This window comes from Alexandromys fortis, unplaced genomic scaffold (genome assembly GCF_014885135.2).
Source record: "Alexandromys fortis isolate MF-2015 unplaced genomic scaffold, M_Fortis_MF-2015_v1.1 scaffold_16, whole genome shotgun sequence".
In the NCBI taxonomy this organism is placed as follows: Eukaryota; Metazoa; Chordata; class Mammalia; order Rodentia; family Cricetidae; genus Alexandromys; species Alexandromys fortis.
This window is the reverse complement of record NW_026067893.1, coordinates 3,726,963-3,746,251: the sequence shown is the minus strand read 5'-3', so window position 1 is coordinate 3,746,251 and position 19,289 is coordinate 3,726,963. Positions and strand designations below refer to the sequence as shown.

Genomic DNA, 19,289 nt, shown 5'->3' with positions numbered 1-19,289 from the left:
GGTGTAAAATACTTCACTAGACATGATCAAAACCCTTGCTTTGGGGATGGAGAGTTGGCTCAGTTTTTAGGAAGCCCCAGGAGCTCTGAGGCCCTCTTCTGGCCTCCATGGGCACCACACACATGTGGCATATGCTCATACAGACACACACAATAATAAAAAGCAGGAATAAAATCTAAAATCATTGCTCTGAACAAACTATGGGGTGGGCGGGGGGATACCCTAGGTACAGTCAGCTCCTACATGACTTTCAAATGGTGATAAAAAATTTACTCCCTCAATGTAATTAGTGGCACAGTAAAATTGCCATAACAGTCAAAGTGTTTGATAACATAGTGTCATAGCCCGTGTCATTCAGGTATCGCCTTTGATGGAGGAGGGTCATCTTTCTATCTGTTGTTTCATTGGTTAAGTAATAAAGAAACTGCTTGGCCTCTGATAGGACAGAAAATTAGGTAGGTGGTGTAGACAGAACAGAATGCTGGGAGAAAGAAGCCGAGTCAGGAGTCGCCATGATTCTCCTGCTCCAGACAGACGCAGGTTAAGATCTTCCCTGGTAAGCCATCTCGTGGGCTATGCAGATTATTAGAAATGGGTTAGATCAATATGTAAGCGCTAGCCAATAAGAGGCTGGAACTAATGGGCCAGGCAGTGTTTAAAAGAATACAATTTGTGTGTAATTATTTCGGGGCATAAGCTAGCCATGCGGGCAGCCAGGTGCCGGGGATGCAGCCCCGCCGCTCCTAATACAACACGCCTTGACCATGTTTGGCCATCCACTCACTACTGCTATTTACTTCATGTCCTTTTCTAATTTACTTTTTTTGGAGACAAGAGTCTTGTGTAGTTCAGGCTAGTTTCAAATTCGCTGCTCAGCTGAGGATGACCCTGAGATTCTGATTCCCCTGCCTCCACTTCCTGAGTGTCATCCCGAGGGACTGCCAGGCAAGCGCCACCACAATGCATTTATAAAGCACTGGGGGCTGAACCCAGGGCTCCATAATGCTGGGTATGCAGCCAACCAACTTAGCGACAGCCCCAGTCCCGCAATGTCTGCTGAAGTCAGCACTCTTCTTAAAAGAAGTATAATTATTTGGAAAGGCAACTGTATAACAGGGCAAAAAATCGATTGCCAGTGTCACTTCTCCACATAGAAACAATCTAAGGAAAAATACCGAGACTATTCCAGAGAAATATTAAACAGTGTAGGTAAGTGTGAACGGTGGTATCACTCCTGGGGACTTAAGAGGTTATAAAGACCTTTGGTTTCGTGACATTAGATAGAGTGAAAAATAATTTTAGGCTAATAATTTTCTCACTGTGTAAGAAATGCCATGCTGGGAAGCATACAAACAAACAACTTCTTTGCCCCACTCCCAAACATTAACGCAATCAAGTCTTAGTTCTTAGATTGAGTAATTTAGGAGTAATGATCTATAATTAGCCTATCATTGAACTATAAACATTTCATTTATTCACTTGGAGTATATGTACAGAACACTTACCTTATTCCAGTTTGGAACTTAAAACTGAATATTTTAAAAGATTTTCATTGCATTTATTTGATAAAATAACACAGTTATAGGCTACAAAATATAAATTTTCCAACACTCAGGCCTATACTTTCCCAGGGGGCAATGGCATGAATCTGGCTTCTCGCTCGCAGTGAGAAGGCAGCGCATGCATGTGTCTTTATTGTCCCTGAGTCCTGGTTCTTCCTGCCTCCTCGTCTGTGTCTGAACGCCTAGGATTCTCCCAAGTTGCTGTTAAAAGCCTGGGATCAGCTCCTGGCAGGGGTTGGGGGTTATAAGAAACTGCTTCCATATTTCTGGAGTTTTTCCAGTTCTCCACTGAGCCACAAAACGACCCTAAACCGGTAAGCCTGTGAACACGTGACAGGAAAACCTAAGGGAAGGAAGGACAGCCCAAGTGCATGCGTTAGCCTGAGTTCCTGCACCTGAACTTCTGACAGGCCTACGGTGGCCCTGTGAATAGCGACAGAGGCCTGGATACCTTCCCTCTTGGAAGTAGCTGTTACAATGTGGTTGTGTTCTGTGCCCTACAGGAGAGTCAGCAGCCCCAACACCTGCAAGGCATTCCTCTCCACATGGGAGTGGACCTGCTGGCATTTCTGCAGTTTTCTGCTCTGGGAGGAATGGCTTCTAAGAAGGACAAATTTAGGCATCAGGTGCATCTAAGGATCTTTCACAACTTATAATTCAGTTCCATTACATAGTAGGTATTTTATTCAGTATTTTGATATATCAGTCGTCATAATGAATATTGTTTTTCTTGAATATTTTTAGGGTTAATACCCTAGACTCATTTTTTTTTAAAAAATACTAGAAAATTCTAAAGCATTAAGAAGAATGCCCTGGATCTGGTAGGCTACCCTGAGGGCTAAGGGAACCTTTGGGCCAGTCTGTTTCCAGTAACTCTAGGGTCTCCACTTCAATTTTCAGCTCTTCCTTCTGTGTTGTCTCTGTCCCCCAGTAGCCGCCCTTTCTCAGGCTGTTACCTGTTTGGCCAGTGTCCTTTCTCCTTTCTCTCAAGGCCATTTTCTAAAAAGCAGAAATCATTCATCTTTCCTCTGTCACTGAGATCTAGCTCTCTGTGTTTGCAGAAAACAACCCTCAACAACTAAAGCTGTGGACGAAATGTGCGCCTGTGTGGAGGACAGGGGGGCGGGGGAGTGGCCTGGGAGAGGGGTGAGAGCAAGGGGGGGGGGCAGAGCTCAGTCAGCACTGAGCCAGCTTTGACAAAAGCCCTGCTGGTCTGGCAAGTGCTCTGGCCTGGAATCTTCCATCCCAGGACCTGGCTCACTAGTTATCTGAAGGATACAGCTAGATTTCGGCGGCTGTGACTGGAAAAACATGGAAGTGGTGTGTAAGGACTCCAGGCACCTGGGGAAGGCAGCAATGCTGCCCCTACAGACCCCCTCACCCTGGTCCCAGGGGCTGTAGGGATGTCTCTGTGGAGGGTTATTGGGTCCTATCAAAAGATAGCAGACTGAAAAATGGCCCTGCTTGTACATGATGCTTTTTTTAAAAAAAAAAATCTGTAAGTCTAAAATTGCTCTAAAAACATTTTAATTGAAAAAGGAAGTGGGAGAGGAGAGATGGCTCAGCCAGTAAGGCATTGATTTCTCTTCCAGAGGACCTGGGTTCAAATCCAGTACCCACATGGTGGCTTGCACAGTCTGTAACTCCAGTTCCATGGATTCAATGCCCTCTCCTGGCCTCTGTGGTTACTACACGTATGTGGTGCACAGACAAACATGTAAACAAACCGTCCATAAGCATAAAATACCTTTTTAAAAATTCAAGAAAAATGAAGCAAAGAAAGGAAAGGATGAAGAGGCAGAAGACGAGAAGTTCACGGACCTGCAGATAGCCTGACGGCTGCTGCCACCTGTTCCCCACTGGTTCACACTCTACCTCCAGATAGATACTCAGTAAAATCTGCTAAAAACAAACAACAACAAAAATCCCCACTGCCTGGAGCCAGTGGTTGGGAAACAGAGTAATGGCCAATGTGGACTGAAGCAACACTTGGCCTTCTACGGGAAGTCTGAGAATTTGACCCCAGAAAGAATTTGGAATGAGAGACCACAAAGGATGAAAGTTTCCAGGAATCTGTGACATGGCTCAGTAGTGACCGTGTACCCACAGGTGGCTTTTGGGCACTCACAGTAAGAAGAGTCCAAACTGACGTGTGTCAAGCTAGAGTGAGAAGAAGGCAGATAGCTCAATAGTTGCATGTAGTGATATTTTATTTGTGTTTTAATAAATAAAGCTTGCCTGGAGATCAGAGTGCAGAGCTAAGCCACTAGTAGCCAGGGAGTGGTGGCAAACTCCTTTAATCTCGGACTCAAGGCTACCCTGGGCTACATGAGATTGAATCTGTCTAAAAAGAGAAACAGAACTCTCATACAGGTAATCCCAGCACTTGGTAGTCACGCGCCTTTAATCCCAGAACTAGGGAGGTGGAGACAGGAGGGATACGCCTTGGTGGAGAGAGGTATATAAGGCAGAAGGAGACAAGAGTTCACTGCAGCTTTAGGCTTGGTGGAGAGCATTGCAGTCTACAGTCACTCTGAATGTAGAATCACCCCTTTGTTTGTCTAAGCCTTGGTAGAGATAAGAACTCTCTAGTGTCTGGCTGCTTTACTTTTCTGATCTTCAGCTTGAACCCCAATATATGTCTCTGGGTTTTTATTATTCATGCTACAATTGTATGCTAATTAAAATATTATTTTGACACAGAAATATATTATGAAAACAAAGTGTGCCTGCCCCCTGCCACCTTTCTAACACGTCTATTAGAGTGGTTTGAGTTGCATACATGACTGAGTACTGATGGATGCATCTTTAGAATGTTTGGGAAAGCCACAGATCCCCTACATGGTGTCATATGGGAGCTTCGATCTTCGGCAGGAAAACATAAACCCCATGGGGCCGGGACACAAAGTAGCAAATCCTGACAGACTAAATGTGAGAAGATACAAACTGACAACAATAGATGAGTTCTTCGCTTTAGCAACTTTTTGTTAAATTGCCAAATAATTCCTAAGAAACAGCACATGCTCTAAAAACAGAATTCAGTCTGAGGAAAAAACTCAAAGCCTTAGGAACTCATTTATAGCAGGAAGCAAGGTGCAGCTTTCCAATGTAAAGAAGCTATACTCAGCCACTGCATTTAAACTAGAGAATAAGGAAACCAAGGAGTCATCAGGGGACAGGGGACTGTGTGAGTCCCTCAAAGTAGGTACAGTGACCACCAGGTCTGAAGCTGACATTGTCCGAGTTCACTGGAAGTACCAGACACATGACATGCTTGGCTGCTTTGTTGTATTTATTTCATGTCTGATCTACTTCTTGAGGCCGCATCTCTGGAAACTGATGAACAAAAGGTCAAAATAAAATGCTGACTCCAAGTTATCCAAACTGAGTAGAATCAGAACCCAGTTTCTCAGACACGCTCTCTAGGAAGCCGAGCTCATCCAGGTTCTGTGCTGTATACATCTGTGGTTACCTGGATAACCACAAGTTATCTGTGCTAGCACATGGTTCAGTATGTAATTTCATAGATAGGGCACTGAGTCACAGAGAGACACGTGACTTGGCCTCACTGCCTACTGGCAAATCAGGACTCGGCTTTATGGTGCACTGTACACTTGGCACCCTGGGAATGGCCCACGCTTCCTAAGGATTACGCAGGCTGTGGGAAAACTCCAGCTGGCCATACATACTACAGAGGTTTCTTAACAAGAAGGATCAAATAATCCCTGTATATAACACATGCATTAAAACACTTCTTTTAAATAAATTTAGTTGTAGGAACAGGTGGCTTAAGTAGCAGAGCAGAATTCGCACCTAGCATGCTGAAAGGGAAGCCTGGTGTCCAGGAACGAGGTGCTGAGCACAGGGAGGCGCAAAGGGAAACCAGGGAGCAGGCTCGGAGGTTCACGTTCCTCTCTCCCTGCATTGCTCACATGAATATCCCGAGCACCCAGACACTTCCGGAAGCCCAGTAACCCGTGTCTCAAAACACACACCAAGTACTCTCCTTCCCCTGACGTACACTGATATGGCATTTCAGAGTAACTAGCCAGCCTGTGTGAGCTGCAGGACATGGTCTCATGGATAACAGTGTTAAGGATATCATTTGGATGGGAGTTGCTTTTCTGTATGGAGGATAAATTTTTGTGCCTTGACATGTGTGAGTGCACACACATGCACACACACAGACATACACACACAGTGACTTAGTGTCCAATCTTTTATTTAATGGGATTTTTGTGTTTTTCTAAAGTGTTTATGAGTATGAATGTTTGTCTGCATGTGTACATACGAAACACACACATGATGTGTTTACTGAGACCAAAGTGGGTGTCAGATCCTATGGAACTGGAGTTACAGCCACCATGTGGGTCCTCTGCAAGAACAGAAAGTGTTCCTAACCACTGACCTGTCTCTCTAAGCGCCAGGCATCTCATAGGGAAAGTTTTCCAGTCCTTCCATAAATAATGGGTAGCAAAGTTACTTTATTAGAAATCTCTTCCTTCACAGAGAGAAGAAAGGGAATACAAAAATCTCAAAAATGTCATTGTATTTTTGCAAAGCCCTTCCCCCCAGGATCAGGACCTCAATAAATGACCCAAAACTTTGCCTTGAGAGGGTCTGGTAACCTCCCAAAGTCTAATCTATTCCCAAACTAGAGGAGAATGAGTTAAGAACTTAACGCATTCAGATATCACCCAGGGGTCTGGAATGACATTCAGAAGACTGGACTGATGGTTAAACACCACTAAGCAGGATGCTCAGATATCACCCAGGGGTCTAGGGTGGCATTCAGAGGATTTTACTGATGTGTGATTTCCCTCTGTATGCTTTGATTAACATTAATTAATAAATGGATTTGATAGCGGACAATGAGGACTACTGAGACCTCAAGAACAATGGCAATGGGTTTTTGATCCTTCTGCACGTACTGGCTTTGTAGAAGCCTAGGCAGTTTGGATGCTCACCTTACTAGACCTGGATGGAGGTGGGTGGTCCTTGGACTTCTCACAGGGCAGGGAACCCTGATCGCTCTTTGGGCTGACAAGGGAGGGGGACTTAACTGGGGGAGGGGGAGGGAAATGGGAGGCGGTGGTGGGGAAGAGGCAGAAATCTTTAATAAATAAATAAACGGATGCCACCAGAAAAAAAAAAAACAAATAAATGGCTTTGGACCTATAGTAGGGCAGAACTTCAGTAGGTAGGGAAGACGGAACTGAATGCTAGGAGAAAGAAGGGCAGAGTCAGAGAGAAGCCATGTAGCCCGCCAGAGATGGATGCTGGGAACTTTACCCGGTAAGCCACAGCCATGTAGCAATACACAGATTAATGGAGACGCATTAAGTTAATATGTAAAATTTAGCCAATAAGAAGCTAGAGCTAATGGGCCAAGCAGCGATTTAATTAATATAGTCTCTGTGTGGTTATTTTGGTTCTGGGCAGTGGGAACCAACAAGTGGTTATCTCCTCCTACACTGTACTGATGACTAAACGCCACTAAGCAGGATGCTCAGGCATGACCCAGGGGTCTGGGGTGGCATTCAGAGGTCTGTACTGATGGCTACACGCCACTGGGCCGGATGCTGGAGGTGCTGTACCTTTGCAGGTGAAGCATTTGATGTGGAAATGCTTGGTCTGGACCCGAAGCACTTCGCCCTTGCACGGCTCCCCACATTTATGGCAGTGAATGACAGGCTTCTCTGTTGAGTGGCGAGGGTCCTGAGGATGGGCCACTGGAAAGAAACAGCAAAAGATTTAGGTGAAAAGGAAAAATGTCTAGAAAACTCTTTGCAAGAATGTTTGCAACACACAGTGGAAAATGAGCCACACGGCCATTCAAGAAGCATGAGGTGGGCACACACACCACACCCCATGATCTTGGCTCCATAGCTGTATGTGTCAGTGGCAGCCTGAGCAGTTTGTTGGGGACACATATGCTGTCTTCTGCCTCAACGTCTCAAGAACTACAGATTGCACAAACACAATCCCATTTTACTTAGTATTTTGCAATCAGTATTTGTGGCATCTTCTTGCTGACTCAGCCCATCCCAGCAGGCGTCCCTGTAAAGCCAAGGTTCCATTTCTTACTGTCTGTTTGGTTTCTTTCCTAATTATACTTCATGTCCCAGCTCCCACTGTCACAGAACGCTCATGCCTTGGTAACGACTTAGGCTGTGTGAGACAGTTTCTCACTGCCGTCCATCACCAGAGACATCTTCTATTAATCTGGGGACTCATCTAACCTACTGGAGGCCCATAACGAGACTCTCATGGCGTACACAATTCCTCACATATACTATGAGCAAAAGCTTAGAAATAACAACCTGTGAACCTGAGATCCCTCTGCACACGACCTGCTCCCTTGTCCATAAGACAAAGGGGACCTGACCAGCTGGGTGTGAATGAAGGGGCACACAGAGATTATCCTCTTAGATCCATAGCGCAGTTTTCAGAAAATGAGAACTAATTTGCCTGCCTGGCCTCAGAGCTGGGTGCAGGTGCCTGAACTAATTGCAGAGGGGCAGGACGGAGGCAGTGAGACAGCACCTGGCTTCCAGCAACCACAAGGTTTGTGTCTCTTGCAGGTTCCTTGGCCAGAGAATGTCAGTAGCTGCTTGCTGCCAGCCACTTCCTTTGCTGCTGAAGAGCCTCAGAACCCATGTGACATTCAGGGACTCTGCACTTGACCAACACAAGGAGCAACAACATTTTTAAAATGTTTGTCAAGTAGGAAAACCGCACTGGGCAACTCATGAGAGACTGCTAAGACCCGACGTAGAAAGGACATCAGGGTGAGAAGCTGGTGTGTGTGTGGAAGAGCACGGTTGTTCTGTGCAGAATGTTGCCCGTCCTCATTTGCTGAAAAAAGTTTAGGCATGATGGTGCAAACAGCGTGTTCCTGACCCCCTTTCTGGAGAACGAAGTTCTTCTTGTGAGGTTTGGTCAGGGGCAGGTGTGGTTTCAAGCTAAACACCCAAATTCTTAGCGTCTTAGCCTGGATCTGAAGAATACCTGGTGGCTGAAACCCAACATCACAAGCCACCTGCATTCTTTCATCTACCTGATAAGATCTCTCTATGTTTACCACCAAATTCACGTGTTCTGCAGGCATTAAGGAGGGGCATGCATGCTATCAAGATCTCCGAGAGCAATGTACGTCAAGGCCCAAAATCTATTCACGCGGGCATTAAGAGAGAGGTTCTCTCAAGAGCACCTGCTGGTGGTGGTAGTGGGGGAGAATCTGCGAGCCTCTCATTTTCCTCCAGTTAACTCCTGTTTTCCAGCAAGGTTATCATCGCTGGGTATCACACTAATCCTGGGCATGTTGTTTATGCAGCCATTTTATTCCAGCTGCACCACCCTTGCCTGGCAGTGGGATGAGCAACAGCGCTCCCATTGGTGGATAAGGAAGTTGGGCTTCAGAGATGCTGAGCAGCGCTCTCAAAGTAACATCTAGTGTGAGTGCAAAGGTCCGCACCTCTGCCCTTCTGGACCTACTATGTTCCCGCCCTTCTGGACCTAGTATGTTCCTGCCCTTCTGGACCTACTATGTTCCTGCCCTTTGGGACCTACTATGTTCCCACCCTTCTGGACCTACTATGTTCCCACCCTTCTGGACCTACTATGTTCCTGCCCTTCTGGACCTACCATGTTCCCGCCCTTCTGGACCTAGTATGTTCCCTTCTGGACCTACCATGTTCCCTCCCTTCTGGACCTACTATGTTCCCGCCCTTCTGGACCTACAATGTTCCTGCCCTTCTGGACCTACCATGTTCCTGCCCTTCTGGACCTACAATGTTCCTGCCCTTCTGGACCTACAATGTTCCTGCCCTTCTGGACCTACCATGCTCCTCCCAGACTATTAGGATAAGACAGGAAATTATTACAAGCAAGGTATTTATTTAGCCAAATTTGTGCACTATTCTGAAAGTACCTCTAGAGTTTGGCTTTCAGAAAGAACACAGACAGCATATGAGGAAAAGGTGTCGCTAGGTGGGCCCAGGACCCTGGTTATCGCCAAAGTAATTGTACAACCCTTGAATTAGAAATCCTTGTGCCACGTACTTAGAAAGGCAAATGCTATCATATCTCCAAAGGCTGTCATATAAAAGATAAAAAAGTTTACAATGCGGGGGCAGTCTCCTGGAAGAAGAGAACCCTCAGACTCAGTCGTCCAGCATGTAAATTATTGTTATGGAAGATACTATGGAGGTTCCAACTAACAATCCAAACACAGACACCCAAAGGAAATGGAGTCACATTGATGAGCAATCTGCCAATGGCCAAGAAATGGATAAAGACCATGCTATATCTATCTATACAATGGAATATTATTTATCCACAAAAAGAATGAAGTTTGGTCTCTTACAGCAACATGAATGGAACAGGAGGATATTACATTAAGGGGTCAAAGTCGGGTTCAGAAAAACTCATGTCACGTGTTCTCAAATTCATATGTTGACCTCATGGAGGTGGACGATGGAGTCATGGCTACGAGAGCCTGGGAATGATGTGGGCGAGGGAGGGTAGAGAGAGGATGGTTAACACTTCCAGAGAGCTATCGGGCATGAGGAATGGCTTCCGGTGTAGTAAGGCACACCAGAGTAACTACTGTTGACTGCTGAGTATTTCAAGACAGCAGCCGGTAGACAGGATACAACATGTCCCCAGTGCACAGGAATGGCAAGTGTCCCAGGTGACAGATATGCCAAATGCCACAACTGGTCACACAACGTACATCCAATAGTTTTTAAATGTCACACTGTATTTCATAAGTACACACAATTACTATGTGTTGATCAGAAAATACTAACAAGCAGCCATGTGGTTACATGTCCTGAGTCCAGTCCTAGAAAGGTTGACACGGGGATCAGAGCCTGAACATGACGATTCCTCAGCTCAAAACACTAAGACAAGCAATAAACAAAAATAATTTAAGGTCCTCCCCCCTCCGTCCATGTCTAGGAAGGTGAACATCCAAACTGGCTAGGCTCCCACCAAGCCGGAACATGAAGTAGGATTAAAACTCCGTGCCATTGTCCTTGGCTTCTCATCAGTCCTCATTTTTCGCCATGATCAGAGAGTCCGGTGAAGGGTGGGAGGAGGGGGAGGGAAATGGGAGGCTGGGAGGAGGCAGAAACTTTTTTTTTCTTTTTCTCAATTTAAAAAAAAAATAATTTAAAACATGCAGTCCCTCCCAACATTGCCCAGGAGTAGGGGTCAAGAATCTCTTCCTAGTAAATCCCTCGGGCAATTCTTCCACTTTCTCCAGATGAAGAACCTCGAGATTCTTTTTCTAAAAAGTCTTTGTATTTATGTAGGGGAGTGCAAGGGGTGCATGTGAGTGTATTTATGTGTGTGCGGGTGTGTGCATGTGAGTGTATTTATGTGTGTGTGTGAGGGGGTGGTGCATGTGAATGTATTTATGTGTGTGCGAGTGTGTGCATGTGAGTGTATTTAAGTGTGTATGGGATGTGCATGTGAGTGTATTTATGTGTGTGTGGGGAGTGTGCATGTGCGTGTATTTATGTGTGTGTAGGGTGTGCATGTGAGTGTATTTATGTGTGTGAGGGTGTGTGTGTGAATGTGAGTGTATTTATGTGTGTGTGTGAGGGGGTGGTGCATGTGAGTGTATTTATGTGTGTGCGGGTGTGTGCATGTGAGTGTATTTATGTGTGTGTGTGAGGGGGTGGTGCATGTGAGTGTATTTATGTGTGTGCGGGTGTGTGCATGTGAGTGTATTTATGTGTGTGTGTGAGGGGGTGGTGCATGTGAGTGTATTTATGTGTGTGCGAGGGTGTGCATGTGAGTGTATTTAAGTGTGTATGGGATGTGCATGTGAGTGTATTTATGTGTGTGTGGGGAGTGTGCATGTGCGTGTATTTATGTGTGTGTAGGGGGTGCATGTGAGTGTATTTATCTGTGTGAGGGTGTGTGTGTTTGTGAGTGCAGTTATCCACGGAGGCCAGAAGAGAGCAATGGATCCTTGGAGCTGGAGTTTCAGGTGGTGTGGGAGGTCCCATATGGGTCGTGGGAACCCAAACTTGGGTCCTCTGAGAAACAGGTGTGGGTCTTAACCACTGAGCCATCATGCCCTGAATGTCAGCATCATTATCACTGAGTGGGCCTGCTGAAAAGAGTTAGGAGTTCCAGCACAGCTCTCAAGACCACTCTCTTTGGTGTACCCTACAGGTGTGCGCCACCACAGCCAGGAGGACCCGTCCTCTCCAGAAACAATGTGACAACACGGGACATCCCTTAACCAGGGAGTGAGAAACCTGAGACTTCGGACTCTCCATTTCAGACTGCTAAGCAAGCCAGCCAGGCTGACTCACAGAGAGAGGGAAGGAACCCGCCACTCTGGGCTCTTCTGTGTATGTAAATAAAAGGGCCAGCTGAACAGCTGGCAACTGCCCCCAAGGTCAGAGGGGAGACCAAAGTCTGCATTCCTTGAGGTCAGAGCGGAGACCAGCATCAGTACCCCTCCAGGTCAGAAGGGAGACCAACTGCTTTTCCGCAAGCATTTCCTTTCAGAAAGATGTGTTACACCTGAAGGCTTCCGTGCCTGGGGAAGACTTTCACCTTCAACCAGAAATGGGAAGACCAGACCGTTTACCTGCCTTTCCTTCATCTGGCAGCCTAAGCTCATGTGTGTGCATGCAAAACATACACACACACACACACACAGACACACACAGACACATACACACACCTAACTCACCAGTGAAGAAATAGGATCTCTTATCAGAAGAACAGGACAAAGCCCTTGTGTATTTTATCCTAACTAAATCAGTGTAGACAAAAGAACCTCCCTCCGTTTACAAGGTGAACAAAGACTTCCGTTTTCTGTGGCTGTCTTTGGAGGTTTGGTTACTACCAAGTGAATGGCAGTGTTTGCACCAGTGAGGGCTGAAAAGCTGCCTGCTCTATAGCTCAGAGCTGCCCTCGCTGAGTCTGCTTCAGGCTCTCCTGCTAATCCTCACTCATGATTCCAACAGAGCCTGGGTGGTCTCTGCTTCTCCTACTGACCCGGAAAACTGAGGAATGAACACACATTCCAGTTATTGGCTGGTGTGCCCTGTGCCCAGCCTTCCCAGCTCTTACACTGTTTCAGTGGTCAATGATTTACCCTGGAATGGCGGTGGGGAGAACTGAAGGAGCCTGAGGGAAAGGGAGGGGGTGTGTGATAATCTTCCAGGGCTTGTTTATCTTATTGGCAAATGGGGGAAGTGCAGGGAACCCCAGAAGCACAGTTCTACACTTTCTGAATAATAACAAAACCAAAGAATCCAGGCCTGAGATGCACATTTCTCTAGGGCATGGCATGGAGTTTGGGAAGGCTTCAGGCCCTCTGACAACACTACCTACTACTGTAAGCGGTGTCCAGGAGGCTGTGGGTTCACTTTCACAGTAAATAAAGTGGCGGGACCACACCTCTGAAACTCCAGTGCAGGGATGAGGAGATCCCAGCAACCTCTGGTGTCCTTAGGCAGAGCCATTACAGAGCCCACCCTGCACCCCTTCAATCAAGCCCAGAACCAGTCTCAATTTCCCGTGTTACATCCCTCTTGGAGACAGACATGAAACTCGGAGGACCGTGTGAAATGAAAACCTCAGAGCAGGGAAGTTCCTGGACGTGTGTGAGACAGATGATAAACACTCAGGAATGGCTGTGCTCTGGGTCATCTGGGATATTCAGAAATGCCCACCCAGCCTTTGCTACGACAGGGCACTCGATGGCTTTAAAGTCCTCACACCTGCCTCACCTCATTTTACTCCCAGAGCCTTTGGGATGAAAAAGCAGGATCCAACAACCTACTTTTACCAAGAGGCAAAGGAAGACTCAGGACAAGGTGACTCACTCAGGGTGACATGGCAGAAAGTACAGTTGGCAATAAATCAGGTTACAGATGCTGATGCCACTGTTTCCCTCTCTGCTACGAAATTCCGTCCTCTGTCAGCTTCTCATCCTCTGCTGCCAACCAGGTCCGGGCCTTCCACCCCTTCCCTAGATGGCTGGAAGCTTCCTGCTCATAGAGCTCCTGTCTTTCCCAAAGCAACCTGCGGGAGCTGTCTGCTCAGAGAGGCAGAACACAACTCCCACTCCTTAACTGTGGGTGGGCTGCTCCTTCCTCCCGTGGGGAAACAGCGTGGAAGGGATAGGAAAGGAAGAGCTGTGCCGTGGAGAGATCTAACAGGCAGGGCCGAGGTCAGGGAGAGCGGCAGGGGCTGCTGGGGTGGAAGCTCGCTGTCACTGTGTTCTTCTTTCCAAAAAACAAAAACAAATCTTAGTCAAACCCTGAGAAAAATCATGAGAGAGAGGTAGAGCTACCCAGCATTCTTCAAAAACAATCAATGTCATTAAAAATTTAAAAAGTCTATGGAACTGCCAGAGCCAAGAGTAACCCAAGGAGATGTGATGGCTAAGTAGAAGACAATGGTCTGATGGGCTCTTGCTAGTGATAAGTGTAACTGTCCTCCCCTTCCCCCATCGAAGGAACTTCCCTTTGCCATAGATGGAGACCACTGCACAATGTCAAAACTGGTCGAATGCAGAACCCCAGCGGAGAGATCCAGAACACAGCTCCTGACCCTAACACTCAGGGAACATTGTAAAGAGGGGTGGGAGAATTCTAAGAGCCAGACGACCAGAAACTGGGAGGTCGTGTCCTAAAAGTGACAGGATGCGTTTCCTACGATACCACAAAACATGGCTGCCCAAACAAGAACACCAGTAGACATACTGACATGGAGAGGGAGCTTTCATGGGACCCCACTCCTAGACACAGGACGACAGGTGACTAAGGTGTGCTAACAGGGAAGAGGGAGGGACGCTCTTCCTCGGCACAAGCACTCTGATTGGTTATCCAATACCAAGTGATCAGCCCTGAGATCCTATACATACAAATCACACTGGACAGAAACGCAGGTTGTATTTCTGCTTTTATAAAGCATATGACAAAAGAGAGAGAGACCATGGACTAGAGAGGCAAAAGAAGAAAGGAATTGGAGGGCTGCGAAGAAGGGGGGTGTGATGTCATCATGATTACAAAAAATTAAAATTAAGGGGCTGGAGAGACGGCTCAGTGGTTAAGAGAGCCATTTTAACCACTAACTGCTCTTCCAGAGGTCCTGAGTTCAATTCCCAGCAACCACATGGTGGCTCACAACCATCTGTAATGAGATCTGTCCCCCTCTTCTGGCAAGTGGGCATACATGGAGGCAGGATGTTATATACATAATAAATAAATCTTTAAAAAAAATTAAAATTAAGAACACTGAAGAACATGGGCCTTAGTTGATGATGTTAGAAATATTGTCTGGCTTATTATAAGAAATGAAATTATACCTACATATGAATAATGAGGGAAACTGGGTGTCAGGTATGGAGCCTACTACAGCCCTATCTCACTTTCTGTACTCTAAAAATGTTTTTATATTTCCGAGTAAAGCTTATAAAGGAATAAAAAATAACTACAGAAACACCTCCAGCAGCGCGCCAGGTCACAATACATCGAGTTCAAGGTCCTCTGTAGCTTCATAGATGTCAGTAACACTGATGGCTAAAATGAAACCTGATCAGCTGAGCCGTCAGGCTGAGGAGTCTTGAACCCAGCAGTCTCCACGCAGGGACCAAGCGCTTGAATACTATGTGCAGGGTTAACACCCAAACTCTCTGGAGTGGGACTTTAGGGCCACTTCCTGACCCCACTGCAGTGTTTCTCCCAAGGCCTCTGCTTGTCCTGCACACCCTGCTTAATGATTCCAGCCTCTCCAAATCCAACCGGACTGGCCTGGTCCCGTCCAGGACACCCCAGGTTCTGACATAGCTCTGAGCTTCTGAGATAGTGTACGTGGGTCAGAGGTTTCCTTTACCATATCCTTGCCCACCAATTCTAACTCAGAAACTGCGACACTCGGGAGGCGAGAGGCAAGCACTCACAGTGAGGACTCTTTAATTTCCGTCAGAGTTAAGGACTCTGTGTGGCTGGCCATGTGACCTACCAAACACTGAGAGTAGTAAAATGCTCATAAAATAGGAGTCTGAAACCTCTCTGGGAACATGGGGCCATTTGTTCTAACTGCTGGTCATCAAAGAGGGAGGGAAAGAGCTCACTTCCCTGGTTGCAGTTGATTCACAGCTGGGAGGTTACACAAGTCCAGCCTCCTAAGGGCTTCTCCATTTCATTTGTCTATGTACAGATGTGCGTGTGTGTGGTCTCTGTGGGTGCACACATGTATGTGTACATGTGGAGGTCAGAGGACAGCTGCAGGCATCACTCCTGCGGCTCTGCCTACCTGTGCTGCTGCTGTTGTTTGGTGTCAGGGTCTCTCCCCAGCATAGGGACACACCCCATGCACTATGCGGTCTACCCACCAAGTCCCAGGGATCCGACTCTGTCTGCTGCCCTAGTCGCCATGCATGGCTTCTCCTTTCTTGTCTCCTCAACACTGGTTCTGGACTGGTCTCGAGTCTTTATGCTTCAGGGCAAGCCCTTTGCCCACCGAGCTATTTCATCAGCCCTCAAGTCTTTAAAAACCCCTTTCAGTGTTACCGCAACGTAATTTTCCTTTAATTTGCAGATTCCCAAGCACTGAGTATGTACCACTGCCTTGACTGATGTGGGAGGGCCCAGCCCACTGTGGATGGTACCATCTGCCTTCCCCCTGCCCAGAAAGATGGGCCTGGGGTATACAAGAAAACAAGCTGAACAAGCCACGTGGAGCAGGCCAATAAGCGGCAGCATTTCTCTGTGGTCTCTCACTCCGTTCCTGCCTCGGTTTCTCTCAGTGATGGACAGTTACCTGGAAGGATAAGATGAAGCTAACCCTTTCCTCCCCGACTTGATTTTGATCACGGTATTTTATCTCAGCAATAGAAACCCTAACCAAGACACCACCTAGCACCGACTTGTTCTTGTTCTGTATTTGTTTCACAATGCATCAAATCCTGTCCTCACACAACCACGAACTCCATGGCCAGTTCCCACATATTCTGTGAATATTTCTGACCCATGATATAAAACAGGCCGAGCTCTCTCCTCTGCCTCTCTGCTCAGGCCCAGATTAGGGAACCCAGGGTTACTGCTCAATACTAGACTAGGGCATCTCCATGTGAAGTCACACGGTAAACAAATGACTCAAGACCACGACACGGTGGAAAGCATTAGAGCTAAGTCCAACTCCCAGAACCCATGGGGAGAACAATATGGTGGTTTGCAGCCAGCGCTGGAGAGTGCGGCCAGGAGGAGCGCTGGAGCTCGCCAAAACCGAATTCCAGGTAAAAATCAGAAACCCCACCTCAAAAAGAAGGTGGAACAATGCCCAAGGAATATATGACAACTGAGGATGCCCTTTGACCTCCACACATTTGCACACACATGCAGACGTACCCTCTACACATGAACATACACTTACAAGAACACTAGTAAATCATATTACAAGTGGCATTTCCCGAACACTGCCTAAGCTCCAGGCACCATACTGTCCTGGTATGCCAATCACAGACTGCCCTTCCTCACAGATGTCTTAGGGGATTCTGTTTCCTATTCTTGGTTTGCAGGGAAGGAAACCCAGACAAGAAGAGTTGAACACCTTTTGCAAGATCACACATCTAAACCAGTCTATTACAAAGCACACTTGGGGACTATGGAAGGACGGGGATTCCCACAGGAAAATCTGATCCAGCGTAGAAGGAAACACAGCTCGGGCAGCAAGGCTCTGCGATTCTGACTAGCCAGCTCAGAAGAGGTGAACCCCAGCTGCACTGGAAGAGATGCCCTGCTAGGAGAAAGATAATAATAAGCAAGCAATGATGGAAAGCGCTTCAAATACAGGAGCTACTCCGTTATCTCGGTGGAAAGAGTGAGCGGCAGGGTGTGACAGCAAGGAGGAGCTGCCTGCCACCCTAGGACACTCCTGAAGCCCCAGCAGAGGCCAGGAAGTCTTAGGTCGAGATTGCCTGGATGCAGCCACAAGAGGGGACTTTGCATGGCGAAGGTGACTCTAGGAATTGGGGGCAAGGCTCAGCGGGTAAGAATCCTAGCTGCACACAGATGAGGACCTGAGTTCAGATCCCCATCACCCACACGAGAAGCCTGGCATGGTCATCCGTGTACGTGTAACCCAAGTGCTGTAGGGAGCAGAGATCACTGAAGTTTCCTGGCCAGCCAGTCTAGAAAAAAAAAAAAAAAACAGTGACCTTGAGACTCCATGAGAGACCCTGTCTTAAGGGAACAAGGGGGACCAGATTAGACACTCTCTCTCTCTCTCTCTCTCTCTCTCTCTCTCTCTCTCTCCCTCCCTCCCTCCCTCCCTCCCTCCCTCCCTCTCCCCCTCCCCCCCCCCCACACACACACACATACACACACACACACACACACACACTCACACGGACTCTGGACTCCTACCCCCTTGGGAGTCTGTGTTGGAGCCCCTGCTTCATCACCCAGCCGGCTTTCCCTGCTCCTGCCACCTTCTAAGCACACATCCTAGAGTTGCGCTCTCTCCCACCTCCCACTCCCTTGCTCTGTGCTAGAGCAGCACAGGAAATGAGAACTGCAAGTGTTTAATAAATGCGCGGGATGCTTAATTTGCAGTTTACGCTGCGGCTCATTTCCTGCTGCGGCAAGTGGTAGTTACTAGAAGCTGCACACGAGGCTACCCTGTCATTACTGGTCCAAAGTGAGCCTTCTCTTGAATTGGCCTCCACGACCTCACTTTCTGATACCTTGTGAGTCTGGTAATCCGGGTTATTACTTGGCACAAACAGTTCCACAGGCGGCCTCTGTCCTCCTCTACCTGCGCCACTTGTGGCTGTCCCCATGCCTGATTTCTCCTTTCTGGAGCTACCTGCTCACCCCTCTGCTGGGCTCCCGATGACAGAATCAGCCCAGGCTCAAATCCGGTTAATCTCATTCCCCTCGAGGTGAGGAGGTGCAGAGATTACCATCACGCAGCCCAGCCGGGCGATTTCCCCGTGACTCAGGTCACATGTTTGTTCTCTGAGCTCTGCTTGCCTTCTGCAGAAGAAGGTGGGTCTCAGAAAGAATCTGACTTCAGCGGAGACTTCAAAGAGTGACTTCCTGGACATGCTGTGACTGCTGTGACTCACCAGGCCAACTTTCCTCCGGCCTCTCTCGGACTGCTGGGATTTTACCTTTTAGTACAGTGAGAACGGATAAATCACCAGAGTCCTTGGCAGGGATCAAAATGGACTCTGCTCTGGAAATTGAGGGACATGTCCCCAGCCCATCCCTTTCCTCTTAAAATAACGTCACAGAGGAGTCAACAGCAGGCCCCAGGGTGGCATGAGGCACCTTGTAAAGATCATTTTCTCCTGTGGGCAGCAGCCTGGGCACCAAAGCTTGTGTCAGCTGAGTCACAGTGGAGAGAGGCCAGGAACCCACAGAGGCCCGGAGGTCTGAAATAGGACAGAAGCCCCTTCTGGAATTTTATAGAACTCTTAAGGCCACCCGAGACCTCAAATGGTCTCTGCACCTGAAATTCCTCCTAGAACTGGATCAAATCAAACCCTCCTGGCAGAATACCACATCTTAATGGACTGGGTGAGAGCCAAGGCCATCCTGATTGTGAGATGGGAAAGGACCGGTGTCATCTGAGCCATCTGTGGGAACACGAGTCAAGAGAGAGGGTCGGGGTTGGGAAGCACATAGGCCGAGAATTCACCCTGGACTCCGCCCCTTAATTCCAAACCCCAACCCCTTA

The 19,289-nt window shown here is 47.5% G+C and overlaps 1 protein-coding gene across 1 annotated transcript in view; it reads right to left on the bottom strand.

The window, feature by feature from the left end:
- Positions 1-19,289, bottom strand: part of LOC126503983 (actin-binding LIM protein 1-like) — a 71,630-nt gene that overhangs the window by 35,137 nt on the left and 17,204 nt on the right. Inside the window, exon 2 of the mRNA XM_050145960.1 lies at positions 7,160-7,294. Within this exon, the coding sequence (XP_050001917.1) occupies positions 7,160-7,294 (135 nt within the window). The remainder of the gene's footprint in view (positions 1-7,159; positions 7,295-19,289) is intronic.